Source organism: Aedes aegypti, chromosome 2 (assembly GCF_002204515.2).
Source record: "Aedes aegypti strain LVP_AGWG chromosome 2, AaegL5.0 Primary Assembly, whole genome shotgun sequence".
Classification (NCBI taxonomy): Eukaryota; Metazoa; Arthropoda; class Insecta; order Diptera; family Culicidae; genus Aedes; species Aedes aegypti.
The window spans coordinates 396,263,684-396,284,477 of record NC_035108.1 but is presented as its reverse complement, the minus strand read 5'-3'; the positions used below and the strand labels follow the sequence as shown (position 1 = coordinate 396,284,477).

Here is a 20,794-nt window from a genome sequence, read left to right as displayed (position 1 = left end):
TTTATTGTGATGATCTTCCTACTACTATTACTTTCCATGCAAACTTGGTCTCTCTTTCATCATTTTTCGCGATATGGAGGTTAACTAGATTATAGAGGTATACAAAATATAATGAAAGTTAGATACATGAAGGAAGAATAAAATGTATTTGAAATATTAGCTGGAAAAATCGCGTTCATTGTTCACTAATTTGAATTTTAAATGTAAGCATTTCAATAATCTCCTGACAAACTTAAAAAAGACTTTAGATCACTAAAAAGTTCCTGGAAGAATCCATATTTTGGAATAGTTTTTAATGAAATCATTAGACATTCCAAGATATGTATTTCTGTCGAGAGGCTGGAAAAATTTCTGAAACATTTCCTACAGAAATCATATGTAGAATATATTGAATCTATGTCATGCGATTTTTCCAATTTAAATTTCTAAATTTAATTGTTTGCGAGTGACAGTTGTTATCTTTTACGGCGAAATTCATCAACCCAATTCATTACAGTGTTATAAGTGACTCGCTTGTCGTGACTCTTGGAATAAAAATAGATTGATTGAGTTTCAATCTTAAAATTCGCTGTGCCAAGAATCTTTGGTATAAGCCATGCAAAAACGTGAAGATTTAAAAAATGAAAACTAAAGCTAAGGCTGATTCCAAACTTCGATCGCGTTCAAGCCCAAACCAGCATGTAGACTTTATGACGGGTGGAAAAGCCTATTATCGATGCATGCTTTCAGAGTGTTATCAGTGCTTTCTTGAAACATTATCAAAAAGCATTTTGTGCGTGATGTGCAATTTGTTGTGGTGCAACGACATCTATTGTTCTTGTTAACATTCAAACTAAACCGAACTCAATGGATGAAGTTGGTGCATGAATATTTAAGATTCATTTTTGTGCATTGTAACCGATTTTTTTTATCAATTGAAACTAACTGAGAAATGCAATTGCACACCGACGAGACAGAACTAATACAATAATAATGTTAGACTTATGTAAAGCTAAATGCCTATTGATTTATCTTGGAATGCGCACTGGCAAGATCGATCAAAGGCGATCGAAGAACTAAAGAGCACGAATAGGATTGAAAAATAGTATTAACTGGTAGCCGTTAAAACGTAGTAATAGATAGAAGAATAGAAACAGTAGAAAATGTAGCAGTTATTCTGTGGTTTTAATACCTCTTCAATACTCTGAAAGTACACAAGTGATTTGAATTTGTTTTAGTGTTAGAAGCATAGGTTTGGTTTTAAGTTTTCCATTATTTTTGGGTTTTAAATAATGAAACAAGAGGGAAAGGTTGAAAAGAAGAGAACGTTATATTTGCGGTAAGTTTATGTTTGACGACAAATTTAGCTGATGATTTTTGGTCTTTAGGTTAATGGCAACTAAATCGCATTCAGCGACATGTGTTTAACACAATTAAAAACCAAGGTAAAAAGCCAATAATCAAAAAGTATAAATGGATAAGTAAAAACTTTTAGAATAAACTTGAACGACAGTAAAAACTAGACCAATTGGCGGAACGTAAACGAGGCGACGAAATAAAAGGAGAAATCGACAAGGACACTAAGAACTATATCGACAAAAGAATCAAAATCAGAGGAATGCTACAACTAACAGGACAAGGCAAATTTGGTGAATTTTGAGCTATTTGTTTGTAGGTAAACGCTCGAAGAGAATTGCAATAAATAGTGTAACTGTCTTGAGGTGGCATATACCGAGTTGGAAAAACCGTGAACAAAATGCAAAAAAGAAAGCAACTGGTGAGGCGTCCAGAGAACATTGAGACTCTGGTGCACAACGTAAAAAATCAAACCAGTAGATACAGTTCAAATAAGACAGTGTCAGTGATTTAGTGGTGAGATAGTGAATTTGCTAGAATGGATTTTTTTTACAAAGTAAAGAAAAAGAAGCCAACTTACCCTAGCATCGTATCGCTTGTACTGATCCAATCCGAGACCTGGCAGATGGAGTAGACAACATCACATGGAATGAAAACAAGAATTAGATAATGTACGGGACATTTTTTTGAACGTTAGTACATGCAAAATTTGCTATGAATTACATACACTGGTTATTCAATACAGTATGGACCCGATTTTTTCAGCTAATTTTTCAAACACAGACATTGAAGAAAAAATACATAATTGGACCCGAAATATTTATGTTTTGAAAATTAGATTTAAAACACCATTTTTGATCTGTAAATTGGCGTCCCGAGTTCAGGGAAATTATATTTAAAAGATATCTTAGTTAGATAGCAGTTAGATAGTTGTGTTACTATCGTCTACATCTTGAAGATATGGTCTATATACGTAGTTTCAATATGTTTGATTGGAAAGTGATGACAGTAAAACGATCGCCGTAAAAAAAGTTTAACAAATTTGGGTCCATACTGTACTTACATTACAAAAATATTTAATCACAGGCAAACAGATAGTCCGATCCACGATTTAAATAATATGTGACCATCTTTCAAGTTGAATATTTAAATGTTGCTTTATGATTTCTTGGATCTAAAAATAAAGATATATCTGTTTCTCTGTGTGCTAACTAAATCTATTAGTAAATCAAATAACTACAACTAATTCCACAATTATAGCAATCTATAGATTCCATTTAGATCGGTGAACTGACGTAAAAGAGAGTACATCGAATAAATTGGGAGAAGCCGTGTATACAACGAAAGGAGCAACGATGGAACGAAAATTGGAAGAAAACGAACAACTAGAGCCAAATTGTAGCCTCAAATACCATCGGGTTGCTTCATTCCCGGCGTCATGCTTGTGAGAAAGTCGATCGGAGTCATGAACACCTCAACGGTGTCACCCTGGGGCGCCTGGATGGTGGCAAAGTAGCGGAACACCTTGTCCGGTGTCGAGTACTGACGGATGCGGTTTTCGTACTCGATGATCTGCACGGAGAAAATAAAAACGTTGGAAGACCATATGCTTAGGATGAACCAAAAAAAAATATTTGAGGAAGACGCGAAGAGCTTTTTAGTATACTTTGTACTGTGAGTCGTGTATTTAAACTTATATCAAAACAAGCAATTTGAAAAGGGAACAAATGTCAGCTGTGAAATAAGACAATATTTACAAAAGCAGTATGATCCATGGATAGTGAGAAAAATAACTGTAAGAAAGTTACACCTGCAGAAATTAAGCATTTATAAACTGGAATTTTTCAACTTTATCAATGTTGTTGCGTTAATGAGTAACAGTGTAGTTTCTTTTCATCATATCGCATGATGTATTTGAATTCTCGCGATCACTGTGGTCACGCTCTTATAATACTAAATGCAGGACTGGTTGCAACTAAATGTCTCGAAAATATAAACTTTTGAGACCTCTTGCCTAAAAAAAAGATACCAATCAGGAACTAAGGGCCGATTTCATCACCTTCGCTTAAGTCTTAAACCACGTTTACCCATACGATTAAACCAGGTTTAAGGCCTAAGCGGTGGTGAAGAAAACGCGTATAAGAGAACAAAACAAAATCTGACTCTATGAATATTTTTGGAATTTCTCGTGGCAATATGTCAAGTGATCACTGTGTGAACTTCCAACTCAAATGGGAATCAATAGCAATGAAATCAAACAAATCGAGCCAGTTTAGAGATGTGCAAAATAATTACTACACCCATAATATAGACTTTACAGGCCTCATTCTGACTTAAACTGGCTTACAACTCATCGTATTACTGTGTTTTCTCATGATTGTCTTCAAGAATTTCATCAGAAATTTTAAAAATTACAGGTTCAGGAGTTCATTTAGTGTTTTTAACATGAACTTCATAAGGAATACATCCTGTAATCTTCAGTGATTCTATCAGAGTTCTTCCGTTATTTCACAGGATGTCTACTCATTAACAGAAATGAAATTCCCTGATATTTCCAGGTTTTGAGAAGTAATTCCAGTTTCAAAAAATTCTCCATAATATAAAATCGACAATCGTTTATGTATTTTGGAGATTTTCTTAGTTCTTAGTTCATTTTAGATGACTATACAAATATTTTCAAAGATGAGTAGTACGACTTCAATGTACCTAAACAAAATATACGATAAATTTCAAAGCATTTTTCACTTTAAAAGAAAAATATTTTATTATCTGTTTGTTTCGAACGTGTAAACAACATTGAGAAATTTGGCGATTTTCATTTGATTCCCATGAAAAAACAATTATCCTTATCGAATAATCTGAAAGTGTCTTTAACCCCTCTACCGGCAGCTTCATTTTTTACCACTAAAAAATATTCAAATCGCAATAACTTTTTTGTTTCTTGACATTTTTGCACCATTTTTTCACAAGCTCTCAAAAAACTCTTCTTGTTTTAGAATATGTGTCGATATTGATAATTGGTCATCTGGATTGGGAGATATTCCAAAACTCCTTGGGGGACCGACGCGTAGCAGTAACCCACGTAAATATCTCAGGCTACAGAATTTTTATCTTATTCGGATATTCACTTTTCGGAACAATACATTAATAAGAGTATGTTGTGAAAAAATGAAGCAATTTGGTGCAGCCGACTTTGAGTAATGAGCATTCATGTGTCTGGTACCACACTGGCCAAATAAAGATCTTAAAAACTTCATAAAACAGCATATCGTAATTTTAAGATATCTCCTAGAATACATAACTGATTTGTATGATTTTTCGACACGGATTCTGAAACAAGAAGAGTTTTTTTAGATCTTGTGAAAAAATGGTGCAAAAATATCGGCAAACAAAAAGTTATCGCGATTTTAATAATTGTTTAGTGGTTATAAATGAAGCTGTCGGTAGAGGGGTTAGTTATCAAAATCAGATATGAATTTCGAATGTCTATTCGATCTCAAGATACACTGACAACATTTTTCTAGATGATATCTTGGGGAAACCAGATCTGGTAGCGTATGATCGGCTGGGAAATAACATTTTAGATACCTCTTTCCTAAAAAAAAAACGAATTTACGAAAAAAAAGTACGAATTTTAAAGAGACCATACATGATTATGAATATAAAATGAAACCCAACATGAACGACAACTTAATTTAAATGATTCTAAGACTGTTCTCGAAATCCCTTATGACATTACGACAAGTATTACTGCTTGTTTTACTATGTATTTCTTCCACATTACTCCAACGATCTCTTCAAAAGTTTTTTTTTGTGATTTTTCAAGAATTTTCTAAGTAATTCTTTCAAGAATTTAGTTATAGATACCATCAAGAATTTATTCTACGGTTTTCTTGAGGGTAACCACAGAAAATACTTAGATCGGTGGAGTCATTTCCAAAAGAATTCCTATGTTCTCAAGAAATTTATCTATTGATTTTTCTAGGACTTTTTCCGACATTCTCGTTTAAAACATCTTCAAGAAATCAAAATTTAAAAAAAATGCCGTGTTATTCGTTTCTTAAAGAAATCTCAAGAAAATGTCTACAGGTAAATGACAAGAATCTTTTCTAAGATACCTCTTGGGTTTTCTTCTACTTTACTCACAGATTTATTTATTTCTTACCGGATTTTTGAAAGATTTTTAGATTGGCTTAGCAACGTTTTCAACCAGATTTCAGCAAGCGAAGTGTTTTTGCTGGAATTTCGTTTTTGAATTGCCTATATAAACTAAGTGTGTGTAAAGTTCTAAGTAAAAATTAGGGATCAAGATTTCAACCAGGAAATCTTCAGAAATTACTCCTCTTTATTTCCTCTTAAGATTCTTTCAGAAATTCCTCCAGAAGTATTGCGACATTCTACCGAAGATGTGACCAGCAAAAAAACAGAAATTATTGGAGAAATTTTGGAAAAAAAATCCGATAAGTCTTTCAGAAGAAAATATTAGGGTAACCTATAATAACACTTGTGTAAACTTTAAAGTGACCTTTGATGAACGCTTTCAAGAATCTCTGAAAAACTACTAAACGCTTGAGAAAGTCTTAGAGAACATACAGGTTAGATTGCTAATCAAAGTGAAAAAAATAAATCCAATTTCTAGATAATATCGTTTACCGTTTTTTTGACGATATTTATAAGCTGCCGTTCAACGCATAACTGTCCCATGTTACTTTTCGTGCATTTTTACTTTTTTTTCATCTTTATTAACGTGTTTTTTAACATTATGCTAGTTCAACACGAGAGCATTTTTACTTTTTGTCATCAAACAGTTTATTTTTACGTATAGTTTTAGAAAACACTTACCAAAAATTAACTTTGTTTGGAAACTCAATGAAAAGCAAGCCAAGTCAATTTATCCCATTGTTGAATTCCCACGCATAACTGTCTCACTACTGTATTTCTACGCATAACTGTCACACTATACAATTCGCTGCGCTGATCTCAAACAAAATAGTCAGTAGGCAGTTTTGAATTAGCTGGTGTTTGGAAAAATAGTTTTGAACACCTTTTTACGTTGGCTTTACATTCCATGTAGAACACAACCTGTTTTATTACACTAAAATCTTAATATCATTATTCGTTTTTGGAAAATTCAAACTCTTCGGCCATAGAGGCTTTTCTATCCCTACAAGTGGGGCAAGTGAAAAGTTTGTCGATTTGAACAATAAATTGAATTAACAGTTATATTTATGATTTCCAAGGATGGAAATCTAGTGATCATGACAAAATAAATGATGCATCGTGGTTGTTCTTTATCCTGAGATTAAGAGGAAAATAACCATCATCGTTTTGCAAATTTTCAAACCCAGTTTTTTCGCTCAAATTTGAAGCAATGTTCAAGAAAATCTATCATTGCATTGCACTGGCTATCTATAATGCAATGATAGATTTTTATGAAGATTTATTTAGATTTGAACGAAAAAACTGGTTTTTAATTTTTGATGATTGCTGATGATTGAATGATGGATTCTTGAGCCTTAAAGCAACAACGATTAACCTTTTGTCGTCAAGTGATCACAACAAACTACGCTCCCCGAATAATGCATCGTGTTGCATGTGTGCTAGCGATTAATTGTTCGCGAATCAAATTTCTATTATTTTGAAAATTTTTCAATTTTTACTTATTGATTTAACTCCTGACATGCTGTTTATGATTTTGAAATCGTTCGGACATTGTTAGAGCGAAAAATAATAGCGCGAATAAGGCATGATAAAAGTTGATCGCGACTTGTAACAACATCCGATAAACCCTTTTTGATGATTTCTATCAACTTAAACATTTTGTAAGAAGTCCCAATGAACAATAACATAAGTAACAAGCAAACAAAATAATATATTCTTGTCAATTCAATTTTCTTCTATTAAGTTATGTTTGTTGAAATGATTCGACAGAAAGATAACTACAACATTTTCAATGTTAGTTCTAACATCATGGGACAGCAATTGCAGTACTGCTTTGTAGAATTTCTACCGCTCGTTATTTGTTTTTAAGAAAGTTGGATATGACTTCGGATAACTCTTCGGGATGGTACAAAATTATGTCACGCTAAATTTCAACTTTTTCGACCCCCTCCCCCCCTTTGTCACACTTTTTGTATGAGTCCTCCGCAAATTTTGTAAGGTTTGTCACGCTTGGCTTGACCCCCTCCCTCCCTTTGGAGCGTGACGTAATTTGTGCATGACCCCTTCGGGAGAAAATTTTTCACGTAATTTGTGCATGACCCCTTCGGGAGAATCCTTTAATGAAGTATTTAGAATATTTTTTGTGTGGATAGAACTATCAGGGTGTCCATTCAAAATCAGTTTTCTAATTCCCAGATTTTTCCCGGATGCCTAAAATTTCCAAACCGGACTCAAGATCCTTCAACTTGAAACTTTTCACCAATTTTTACCTTTGTCAGGAAGAGCTGATATTCGATTTGACATTCAAAATAAGGTACCGCAGGGCAAGTTGGTAAATGGGGTAAGTGAAAACAATTGATATATTTTACTGAATTAACGTTTTAAACTCATGCGTAAACCTTTGAGGTCATTGAGAACATTATGATAGATAAGAGATTTCTGAGATTTTTCAGCCATTATTGCATAATAGAGTGAATAATTGTTAACCTGTCAACTGTTACTCCGTAACAAGTTGGCGGCGTACAATCTTATTTTAATATTTTCAGTGGAAAAAAGTTGCGGAAAATAATTTCCTGTACCACTTCTTAGTTGTCCTCTGTGACAGTTTCAAACTGCAATAAAAAGTTTTAGAATTAATTCGACGTAGACCTAAAATAACTAAATTTAAACACCGTCAATTTTCTTATCAGGTGGGGCAAGTGAAAAGTTTATCATTAGAGATTGAATTTGTGTTTTCTCTTTAAGTAGCCATAAGTAAACATGGTTCGCAATTATCATAGAAAAACATAACGTGCTGATAATTCAAGAAACACTATACTCAAATCATAAAGATATTGGAACTTTATATTTCATTTTTGGAGTATGATCTGGAATAGTGGGGACTTCTCTAAGAATTTTAATTCGTGCTGAACTTAGCCACCCTGGTATATTTATTGGGAATGATCAAATTTATAATGTAATTGTAACAGCTCATGCATTTATTATAATTTTCTTTATAGTAATACCAATTATAATTGGAGGGTTTGGAAATTGATTAGTTCCTTTAATATTGGGAGCTCCTGATATAGCCTTTCCTCGAATAAATAATATAAGTTTTTGAATACTACCTCCTTCATTAACTCTTCTATAACTTAATAAATAAATTTTTAAATTATTATTTTGAAATTCTTGAATATATAATGAATAAATTTTTAATTGATTATATAATATCTGACCCCCAAAATATTCACTTCAAACATCAAACATTTAATAAGAATATATTCCTAAAATTAATGGTCATTTTACAACCCCTATAGTTGAAATTAAAGGTATAAATCATATACTTCCAGAAAAAAAATACGTTAAAAGCTATTAGAAATCATGGAACTTCTCTAAAATATGTTGCCAAACATTACAATATTAATATGTCAACTTCGGGCAGCCAATTAAAAGGAGACTTTGACTGAAAAGTTGCAATATTAGAGAACACACGGAAATCTCGTGGAATGTCTATGTAAAGCTAGTTCAAAACATAAAAATGGGGTATAGGTCTATCCACATAAAAAATACCCTAAATACGTTATTGAAGGATTCCGTTTGATTTCTCCCGAAGAGCTATCCGACGTCATATCTGACTTTCTCAAAAACAAATAACGAGCGGTGGAAATTCTACAGAGGAGAAATGCAATTGCTGTCCTATAATGTAAGATCTAACATTGGAAATGTTGCAGTTATAATGTTGTCAAATCATTTCAACTAACATAACTGAACAGAAGAAAATTGAAGTGAAAAGAATAACATTTTCCTTGTTTACATGTTACTTATGTTATTGTTCATTGGGAAGCCTTAACAAGTGTTAAAGCTAATAGAAATCGTGAATATAACTGTTTGTTTTTGAATTTATTGTTCAAAACGGTAAACTTTTCACTTGCCCCACTTTTGGCCAAGTGAAAAGTAAGGAGACATTTTTCAAAAACTTTTTTCTGTTTTTTTTCTTCAATTTTTCATAAGAATCGATTTCAGCATGCTGCTTATATATGGTGGGAGTCAAGCTAAAAAAATATACACAACCTCATTTGTCTCAATTTAAAGTCCCTAGAATTGGAAGAATCTCAACTATGCGAATTCCATTACCCACTTGCCCCACGGTACCTTATGTGTTTTCAAATTCAAAGGATTTTTTGCCGTTAAAAATCTTTATACTTTTTGATCACATTAGAACATCATTCCATTTTTTTACAAATCTATATGTAAATATGTAAATATTCGAAAATATTAGCAATACCATTGCAGTTACATATAAGATTAAATAGAGTAGAGGATTCAATAGGTATTGAAATCTAATCACTGGAGAACTTTGTAAATTCCACAACTGTTTGCTTTAGGATGTTGAGTAGTACAGAATTAAGCGAAGCATATGCCACTTTTTTATTTTGTATTCATACCAATTGTTCAAATTCGGAGAGCTTGTTCTAAGTTATTTAGGAATTATTTCAAAGGAACCCACACCATAGATTATTGGTTTAAATTCCGAAGGATTTTCGGACAGACATGTGTTAAAGATTTATTGGAAAATCCGTAGAAAATTCATAATCTAGTGAAATTCTCATTTGATCCAAGGAAGTAAGGAAGTAGTTGAAACGATATCTCGCCATAAGAACATTTCGACATAGAATTTGCATTATCTGCATTCATCGATTTTTCTTCCTTCATCATTGCTCTGTTTGTATTATTGCAGAAAACTGATTTACTTTTAGTAACATGTTTTTGTTCTGTAAAAGAAATAATCACTTTATCTAGTTTTCTTGTTCATATTGAAATATAAAAGATTTATTTTGGCGAAGTTATGAACAAAAAAAAGAATCGATGACGATAAACCGCTCATATCAAATGAGCTTTTATGAAGGAAGAACAGTAAATCGTTGTTCCTCTATGAAGCTTATCAAAAAATGACCCAGCTACCCAAGTATACCTAACCAAGCGGTTATCAAGAATAAGAATCTCCAAAAATCCACCATACAGAAAAAAATAATAATAATAATAAAATGTGGGCTTCGTGGCCTTGCGGTTAGCGGCGTCAGTCGTCTAGGCATATTGTGCCACGGGGTGTGGGTTCAATTCCCGCTCCAGTCGGTGAAAACTTTTCGTCAAACTTAAAATTTATCGCTAGGCTACTGGGTGTTTCATGTTTTCCGTTGCCTAATGTTAGTGATCGTTCAGTCTGTGCAGCCTATGTGCTGAAGACGGTGTAAATTGTCTTTTCTTTTTTTTAAACGGCCAAGGCAGCAGTAAACCACCTAGATCTCCCAAGAAAATAGACCGAAAATCGTTTTAGATTAGCTTTCCACCAACCGCTTAGAATCTGCTAAGAAATAAAAAAAATCCGCCAAGATTCTTATATAAAACCTACTCTACTACTTAATTTTTAAGTAGTTTTCCAAAGCACTTTCAATTGCCTGGAAATTATCGCCTAGATTCCCGTTATGATTACTGAAATGATCTCATCAAGAATTTGCCATGAGTCTTAATAGAAATCTATCAAGCATAGAACCTTGTCAGGAATCCTCAAGTGCCCTTTAAGATTTTTTTTATATCAATAATATTTCATAAGATCTCCTTTGAATTTGCCGCAAGAAATCTTTAAAACATTTCACAAGAAATCGAAATCAATTGCTAGAAAAAAAATGCCAAAAATCTCTCCAAGGAACCAACGATTTTTGTATGTTAGCAATACTAGAAATCGTTAACTATTCCTTTAGCGTCTTACCAAAAGTTATTCATATTGCGAAGTTTGAGTTGTTAAACAGTCGTGTATACTGTGTCAATATTTTTTTCAGTTTTGTCCACGGAATAAATGTTTTTCCCGGTGTGTTCTACAATTTCCCGGGTATTTCCCGTATTTTTCCCGGCCAAATGGAATTCCCGTGTTTTTCCCGCTTTTCCCGGATTTCCCGGATGGATGGACACCCTGTATACCCCATTTTTATGTTTTGAGCTACCAGACATTCCACGGGATTTCTGTGCGTTCTCTTATATTGGAACTTTTCAATCAACGTCTTCCTTTTAATCGGCTGTCCGTAGTAGAAACATAAATATCGTAATGTATGGCAACCTCCTTTAGAGAAGTTTCATTATTTCTAATAGCTCAAGCGTTAAAGAGTAGGGAAAGTGTACCAGTTATGGCCAATGTGGTTTCCTATTTGGCCATACATGTCTGGGGTCATGTACAAATTACGTCACGCTCCAAGGGGGGGGAGGGGGTCGAGCCAAGCGTGACAAGCCTTACAAAAAATTCGGAGGACTCATACAAAAAGTGTGACAAAGGGGGGGAGGGGTGGTCGAAAAAGTTGAAATTTTGCATGACATAATTTGTGTACCATCCCTCTCGAAAACTTTCACATTTTGAACATTTTTAAATGTTTCAGCATCAAGATATATTCGATGTCAAACTGCTTAAACACACAGAATGATCGAAAATTTGAAGATAATCATGTATGGCGAAATAGGGAACCATTATGTCCATAACTGTTACACCTATCCTATAGTGTTTCTTCAATAATCAGCACGTTTTGTTTTCTATGCTAATTGCGAACCTTGTTAACATATAGTTAAACTAAAAAGCAAACACAAATTCAATCTCTAATAGAAACTTTTCACTTGCCCCACGTGATTGGAAAATTGACGGTGTTTTAATTTAGTTTTTTTTTTATATACGTCGAATTAATTCTAAAACTTTTTTATTTGACTTTTAAAGTAAGGTACCGCGGGGCAAGTGGGTAAATGGGGTAAATGAAAATAATTGGAATATTTTACTGAATATGTGAATTAATGTTTTAAACTCATGCGTAAATCTTTGAGGCCATTGAGAACATTACGATAGGCAAGAGATTTCTGAGATTCTTCAGCCATTATTGCACAATAGAGCGAAATATTGTTAACCTGTCAACTATAACTCCGTAACAAGTTGGCGGCGTGCAATCTTATTTTAATATTTTCTGTAGAAAAAAGATGCGGAAAATAATTTTCTGTACTACTTCTAAGTTGTCCCCTCTGACAGTTTTAAACTGCAATAAAAAAAGTTTTAGAAATAATTTGACATAGACCTAAAAATAACAAAATTGAAACACTGTCAATTTTCTAATCACGTGGGGCAAGTGAAAAGTTTCTCATTAGAGATTGAATTTGTGTTTTCTCTATAGGTAGCTATAAGTATAAAAAGTTCGCAATTAACATAGAACAACAGAACGTGCTGATAATTCAAGAAACACTATACTCAAAGCGTTAAATGCTATTATCATGGCCAAATCATGGAACTTTTCTAAAAAAAAGGTTGCCAAATAATACGATATTAATATGTTTACTTCGGAAAGCCGATTAAAAGGAAGATGTTGATTGAAAAGTTCCAATATAAGAGAACGCACGGAAATCTCGTGGAATGTCTATGTAAAGCTAGATCAAAACATAAAAATGGGGTATAGGTGTATCCACTTAAAAAAGTTTCTAAATACTTTATTGAAGGATTTCGTTTGATTTCTCTTGAAGAGTTATCCGACGTCATATCCGATTTTCTTAAAAACAAATAATGAGCGGTGGAAATTCTAGAGATCAGAAATGCAATTGCTGTCCCATGATGTAAGAACTAACATTGTATATGTTGCAATTATAATGTTGTCGAATCATTTCAACAAACATAACTGAACAGGGGCCCAGATAGCCGTAGCGGTAAACGCGCAGCTATTCAGCATGACCATGCTGAGGGTCGTGGGTTCGAATCCCGCTGGTCGAGGATCTTTTCGTGAAGGAAATTTTCTCGATTCCCAGGGCATAGAGTATCTTCGTACCTGCCACATGATATACACATGCAAAAAATGGTCAATCGGCAAAGAAAGCTCTCAGTTAATAACTGTGGAAGTGCTCATAAGAACACTAATCTGAGAAGCAGGCTATGTCCCAGTTGGGACGTAATGTCAGAAAGAAGAAGAAGAACTGAACAGAAGAAAATTCAAGTAACAAGAATAAAATTTTCTTTGTTTACATATTACTTATGTTATTGTTCATTGGGACGCCTTAACAAATGTTAAAGGTAATGGAAATTGTGAATGTAACTGTTAGTTTTTGAATTTATTGGTCAAAACGATAAACTTTTCACTTGCCCCACCTGTGGGGCAATTGAAAAGTAAGGAGAGGTTTTTCAAAAAAAATGTCTGTACTTTTATCTTCAATTTTACATAAAAATCAATTTCAGTATACTGCTTATATTTGGTGAGAGTCAAGCCAAAAAATATACACGACCTTATTTGTTTTAATTTAGGGTCTCTAGAATTTGAAGAATCCCAACTATGCGAAATCCATTACCCACTTGCCCCACGGTACCTTATCACAGAGGACAACTTAAAATTGATACAGAAAATAATTTTCCCCGCATTTTTTTTCCACTGAAAATATTTAAATAAGATTGCATGCCACCAACTTGTTACGGATTAACAGATGACAGGTTAACTATCTTTCGCTTTATTATGCAATTCTTCTTCTTCTTTCTGGCGTTACGTCCCCACTGGGACAGAGCCTGCTTCTCAGATTAGTGTTCTTATGAGCACTTCCACAGTTATTAACTGAGAGCTTCCGACTGACCATTTTTGCATGTGTATATCGTGTGGCAGGTACGAAGATACTCTATGCCCTGGGAATCGAGAAAATTTCCTTTACGAAAAGATCCTCGACCAGCGGGATTCGAACCCACGACCCTCAGCATGGTCTTGCTGAATAGCTGCGCGTTTACCGCTACGGCTATCTGGGCCCCATGCAATATTATTATGCAATAATGGTTGCAAAATTTCAGGAACCTTAACCTTTCGTAATTTCTGAAAGGCCTCGAAGATTTAGGTTTAAAACGTTAATTCATATATTCAGTAAAATATACAAATTAGTTTCACTTGACCCGCGGTACATTACCTAGTTTAAGGTGATTATAAAACGAAGAAAAATTTCGAATTTTCAAGTGCACAAGACGAGAGAATCTGACAACAGTTCACGTTGAAAACCAATCAAATTGCTTGTTTGCTGATGGTGGCTAATGGGATAGATTTTCAACGCGGAGCGCTGTTTGGTTCTCAAGTCTTGTGCTCTTGAAAAATTGAGGTGTGGCTTCGTTCTATAATCATCTTAACATTACTTTGTTATAGCAAGATGTCGACATGGTACCTACTTCCATGTAGAAAGAGGGGCAATGTATGTGCCGAAAAGAGTATATATTGATAAATCTACTAGCTAGTGTGATTGCGATTCGAATCACTGTTAGTTTAAGGTACCGTGGGGTAAGTGGATACAGCAAAATCAATAGTTAAATTCATTGTTATGTACAGCTAACGTGAATAATGTAACTCAAACTTTTTTCTGTGGATAACAAATAAGGGACTATTATACTTCAAATCGTCATTTATTTCGAATTTTCTGATTGTTATGTATTGATTACGAGAGACTTAAAAATTTGCGCCAAATGATCCACTTGCTCCACCATGGTGGGGTGAGTGGATCACCATTAAAAAAAATCTGTTCTCGAAACAAATGTAGTGTGATTATGTTTAAGAAGAATGATATTAACCTCGTTCAAGTTATTAGTGCTAGTAATGTTACATTTTAATACTTTAAAAATAAAAAGTATCTTTATTTAATCAAAATATAATGAAAAGTATGTATGTATTAGTTTATACTAATTTGAACAAAAAAAAACATTGTAACTAGAAAAATTTGCAGAAAATTCATCCATTTATACGCATAAGTTATACAGAAGTATCGTAGGATTATTTTTAACGATATTTTCGAAAAACACTCTTGATTTAAAAAATATTAGTTACATTTACTTTTGAATAACAAACTGAAATCGTTCTATTTTATTTGTGAATATATGTTTATCATCTCTCTAGAGCAATTTATATGGTCAAATAAGGTACGATACTATGCTTTCGATTGGAAAATTAGTATATTTTGCTTTTTTACAACTCAGCTTAGATAAACCATGAAAAGTATCGTATGAATTTTGAAATTAATATTTTTTTATATTTTTTTATACGAGAAAGGTTAAAAAAACTTTTACGTGGATCAATTCAAATTTTCTATGGTCAATTTGACAAATCCAAGCTGGGAATGGAACAAAATAAAGGAAAACAAAATTTGCGGGTATTAAAGCTTTTTAAAATTCTCGTAAGCAGTCTGCCAATAAATGATAATTATTCTTGATCCACTTACCCCACCCCATTAAAAAGTAGGGGTAAGTGTACCATGTCCAATATATTTGAATATATTTATAAAAATGACATATTTTACATTGTGATTCATTCAATTAGAACTGAAATGCTCACCATGTGTCGGAAAAAATAATAGAATTCGATTTTAGACAGAGATACAATGGATTTTTGATTGATGGAAAACAATTTTCAAATTAATTACTTTTTGCAGCTAACAAGTTTGCTTGTGTTAGTGTACGTGTAGTACCAGTTTTGCAATAGTATCAGTGTGAGCGTAAGAATATAACCTAAAACGAAGCAATGGTGCGAAAACATTCAACATATTCAAGTATTTATGCTTTATATTGACAAATGATCCACTTACCCCACTGATACACTTCCCCCACTGTACCTTATATAAATCGCCTATCAAATAAGATTAGTACAAGCAGAATTATATCGTTAGTTCAAGCACTTATACGGTACAAGCATTCACACGGAGTAGATAGAACATTAAAAAAGCAACATTTACCATCCGGCTGTTTCAGTCCCGGTGTGATCGCGCGCAGAAAATCGAACGGTGTCATATATACCGTGGATGTGTCACCGTGAATGAGCTTAACGGTGGCAAAATAGCGGAAAATCTTGTCCGGCGTCGAGAAGGTTCGCATGCGGTTCTCGTACTCGATTATCTGCATAGGGCAGCGTTATGCAGCAGGAAGGTGGTCATGTGTAGAGGTGTGTGTGGATCGTGTGTAACGAGCGTAGATTTGTGTTGCATTTCAAACCCCGCGTGGCGGAAACAAAAATAAAAAGGATGAACATGAATAATAGGCACGATGAAGAAAAATCAAAATCTCCTGTTTAAAGCTAACAAAAAAATACTGCATATTGCCTATGTACAAAAGGAACTTATAGCATTATTTCCAGTATGTTACAATTGAATAGAGTTTGTCACGATCCTAGTAAGAAAGTGGTTCCATTACCTTGCGATCTCGGAAACCTATCTTTTCCTTACGCGGCTTCTTTTTGCCTTGTTCGTCCTCGTCATCGCCATCGGAATCCTCTCCGCTTTCCAACTGCTCAGTTTTTGAATCACTCATTTCTGCATTCATTCCTGCATCGGCGTCGACTTTCGGCAAACCAAGTGCCTTCCCAAGCCTGAAATCGAAAGTTATCATTTGAAAATGCTGAGTTTTTAACTGATTTAAGACATAAGGCTGATAGTGAGAAAGGTTATTTAGTTATTAGCAAAAATGGTGACCACATAGTGACTTGTGTTTTACATAAAAAAAATTGAAAGTGACTTGAAAACCATGTTACGATAAGAAAAGAACATACGAGGATATCTACTGGCAGTCATTTGTATTTTAATCAACGTAGACAAAGGTAGTTGGGAGCGAGTCATTTGGCATAAGGACGTTTAGCAAAGATCATTTGTAAAGACTACATGTATATTTGGCATAAGCAGAATTATATCTTTTCTTTCGAAATCAAGAACAGGTACTTGATGAAAAAAACGCTATGCCATATTACCAACAGAACTCACGTTAGTAAAGATATAAAAAAGACCGGGTGCCAAATGATCCAAATTCCCATAGTTCATGCTTGCAGTTGATCAACAAAACCATAAATAACAGTCTTTATTTTGATAGATTTATTAAACCAACGCATTGTAATTTCACTTTAAAAAAAAGCATTTTGAAGAATTGTACTAATCATCCAGCTAATAGAGAAAAATATAGTTTTATGAGGATCTTTAGAACTTTTTGAAAATGGTCACCGACCCGGAGTTATTCCAGTGGGTTACTGGTTTAGATCGGGTAAAATGAGCACTTCCACAGTTATTAACTGTGAGCTTTCTTTGCCAAAGTTGCCATTTTCGCATTTGTATATAGTGTGGTAGGAACGATTATACTCTATGCCCAGGGAAGTCAAGGAAATACCCATTACGAAGAGATCTTGGACCGACCGGAAATCGAACCCAACTGTCCCACATTGGAGAAAATTTTGTCTACTCACTTCTTCCAATCGATGCAGGCCCCAAGAATCATAGCTCCCAGAAAGGCGCAGAAAAGCTTTGTAGCCATGGGTTCTTTTTCTGGCTTGTGGCCAAAGTTTTTATAGCCCCTCCACCAATTTCCGTCCCGCCGACGATCGTACTGGTCCGCTCTGGGACGTACAACGAGCACCGGTGCATTGCTGCCGGCAATCCGTAAAGTTCCCAGTCCGGTTCCGGAGAAAAGATTCCTAGTGACGATCGTCTTGCCAGTGGGGACGAAACCCGTCGTGGACTTCAGCATCCACTGGGCTCCCACCGAGCCGCACAATCTTATCAAGGACATCCCGGAAAGGTGACGCCTACAACGAGGAAAGTATAATCAGTTTTGCTTACTTGGAAAATGTTTCGCAGCACTAGAGCACAAATGAAAATCCTACCTGTGCGTAGAAGTGAAAAATCGATCGGAAACTCTTTTCACGCAGTAGAATCACACAAAATTTTCACAGATCAAAACATTGCTACCTCACGTTTTTGACGTTTCGTTTTGTAGAGCACACTGGAAGAAAACATCATACTGTTTCAGAATGAAATTTTCATTTAATGTGACCATCAAAATTTTTTCCAAAATGGAATGTGCATGCATTTTGTTCATGATGTTCCGGAATTTATTTCAGTATTCAAAATTATATTTCACAACTACCCTAAACTAGTTTCTTGTTAATGATGAATGGAGCCTTATAGTTGGAATAATTGTGAAGCATTATTGGAGTTATCGTAATAGTTTTTCTCAGTGTGCAAGTCACGAACTCTTTTCGAGGGGCGCACATATGAACAAATTACAAAACGATGAATCAACTCGCATACACGGTGGTTTGCGAATACCTTTTAATGGGTAAAAATATACCCATTATCGAACACGGATAAAACTGGAAATACTAGTTAGTGTGATTTAAAACATTTCCATACTATTTTCAACTTATAATCGTTAAAAAACTACAAATGAACTTTAACACTTCACTTTTTGCAAAAAAAATAAAATACTAAAATCACTAAGGTGAGCAAATACCTTTAAACTCTAACTCTAATAATCCCTCCCAAAGTTTAATATAAAAAAGTGTACACGCAGAGAAATATATTGTAAATGCAAACGAATTCTGTATAGATTCAACAAATTTTATTGTTGACTCACGGCTTATCGGCAATTTTTGTTGACTTAATGATAACTTCCATTTATTCCTACAAAATAAATTGTTGTTTCTAAAAATTTCACAAACTGGCCAGTTGTCAAAAACAAAAAGAAATGCAATTGAAACAAAAATATAATTCGTTGAATCTAAAAACACCCTATATTGAAATAATATAGAATGTGTGTTGAAACAAAAACAAAATATTGTTGTTTCTACAATACTGTCTATTTATATTAAAACAAAATCAAAGCATTGATTTACATATCGTGTGTTATTAATATTCCTACTAATTCATTGCACAAGTAGTTTTCCAAATAATATTTGATGATTGCATTAGTCTTTCGAACTGTTATGTGCAAGCCATGATCTACTCCAGTACCATCACCGCGGCTATACCAACCGGTCAGAACAAATTTAGGAAATTCTGAAACAAACAAAAATAAAATTAATTCACTTGTCTTGCAATTTAATCAATTGGTTTGAATTACCTATAGCTTTCGTTCCTTTCATATTCAAACCGTCATAATCATCATGAATAGTTAAATCATCTTTGTCAGCTTTTGTATATGATTACTTAAATAACTATGTGTTAAATTGAATTACGACGGAAAATGTAAACTTACCGGAAATCTTGAAATCGGCAGCTACCGAATATCGCCTGGACACTTGTTTTCTGTTTATTTCTTAAGCACAAAATGGCGACAGTAATAAATAAAACTTGTTTATTCAACAAAATTATATTGTTAAAACAACAATTGTAACTTGTTAAAATGAAAATTGAGCAACAATATTTCGTTCAACAGAGAATTTTGTTGTTTCAACAAAATGCTGACTTAAAAACAAACCACCAGATAGATTGATTCAATTTAAAAAAGAGTTTTTGGTTCTAATAGGTGGGTTCTTAGATTCAACCCTACAATATTTTTCTGCGTGTAGTTATAATCGTTTTAAAGCTTTTTATTTTATACCTTGTCATGCATTATCGAAGTAAAATAATGTCTATGCTTTTTGTCTTAGTGACGTTACTCTTGGGACTTCATTTTTTTACATCAGTTCCCGCTCAGAGACCAACGCCTGTTGTAAAAACTTTGCTGGTCTGATTATCACAGAATAATGTGTTTCCCCAAAAATAGGTAAGCCGAAATTGAACATTATTTCAATTCACTGACAAGCCATAATGAACAACTTAATTCTTTCCACAGTGCAATGAAAGCAATCAGAAATGGAATCAAATCTAACAGGATAAAATTTCAGCAAAACGAAAGTCGTCGCCATCCAATCATCCAAAACATGGTTGGCCGCATCAGCAGCTTCATATAGAAAAATTGTGGACTCGCCGAAAAGCAAGAACGGATTCTTACCAGTTGGGAAACACCCTGCAATGGACAAAGACAAAGCCACCTGTTTCTCAACTTCAGGAATCCCATGAATGGAATACAAGTACTTTCGAAAGAACCACATAAATACGGACGGAAGAAGAGCAGTATTCATTCGTCCTGAAATGTTATTATTTTTGAAAAACAATAAACATTTTCGTTAAACTGTTTCATTTTTGTCTTGATTTCTTCTTATTTGTTGTTTATAAATAAAATTGTGGTTTTTATATGCATTAACAGAAATACCAAGCTTTTATGCAGCAGTTGCTTAATTGCCGAAAATATTTCAGTTGAAATAAACTGCATTTATACTAAGCAAAGCATAACTTCCATAAATACATTGCAAGGGGTGAATAGACCAAATATGATTTTAGTATGAAGTTTAATCATTTTAGTATGTAATTATTTAACCGTGAATAGCAATCATTTTTCTGTCATAAAATGGGGTAATTTTGTAATCACGAGAAGGGTAAAAAAATACTCGTACATTCAGAGTAAAAAACGGGTAAAATTTTACTCATTAAAGCTACG

General features: G+C 33.9%; 1 protein-coding gene and 1 long non-coding RNA gene across 4 annotated transcripts in view; one reads left to right on the top strand and one right to left on the bottom strand.

The window, feature by feature from the left end:
* LOC5572903 (calcium uptake protein 1 homolog, mitochondrial) overlaps positions 1–18,296 on the bottom strand; it is a 61,501-nt gene extending 43,205 nt beyond the window's left edge. Inside the window, exons 1-6 of one of the 3 annotated variants that reach the window (XM_021847040.1) lie at positions 18,138–18,296; positions 17,721–18,059; positions 16,685–16,859; positions 2,748–2,907; positions 1,916–1,953; positions 1,172–1,183 (exon numbers count right to left, since the gene is read on the bottom strand). In XM_021847040.1, coding sequence (XP_021702732.1) covers positions 1,172–1,183; positions 1,916–1,953; positions 2,748–2,907; positions 16,685–16,859; positions 17,721–18,043 — 708 coding nt within the window. In that variant the 5' untranslated portion in view covers positions 18,044–18,059; positions 18,138–18,296. Of the gene's footprint in view, positions 1–1,171; positions 1,184–1,915; positions 1,954–2,747; positions 2,908–16,230; positions 16,391–16,684; positions 16,860–17,720; positions 18,060–18,137 lie in introns of all 3 variants that reach the window. The other 2 variants (XM_001660592.2, XM_001660593.2) reach the window with 2 other exon arrangements.
* A 518-nt stretch (positions 18,297–18,814) lies between these two features.
* On the top strand, positions 18,815–20,436 carry LOC110676962. Its single transcript, XR_002500853.1, has 2 exons — positions 18,815–20,020; positions 20,090–20,436. It is a non-coding gene; the product is annotated as an uncharacterized LOC110676962 (long non-coding RNA).
* The last annotated feature ends 358 nt before the right edge of the window (positions 20,437–20,794 follow it).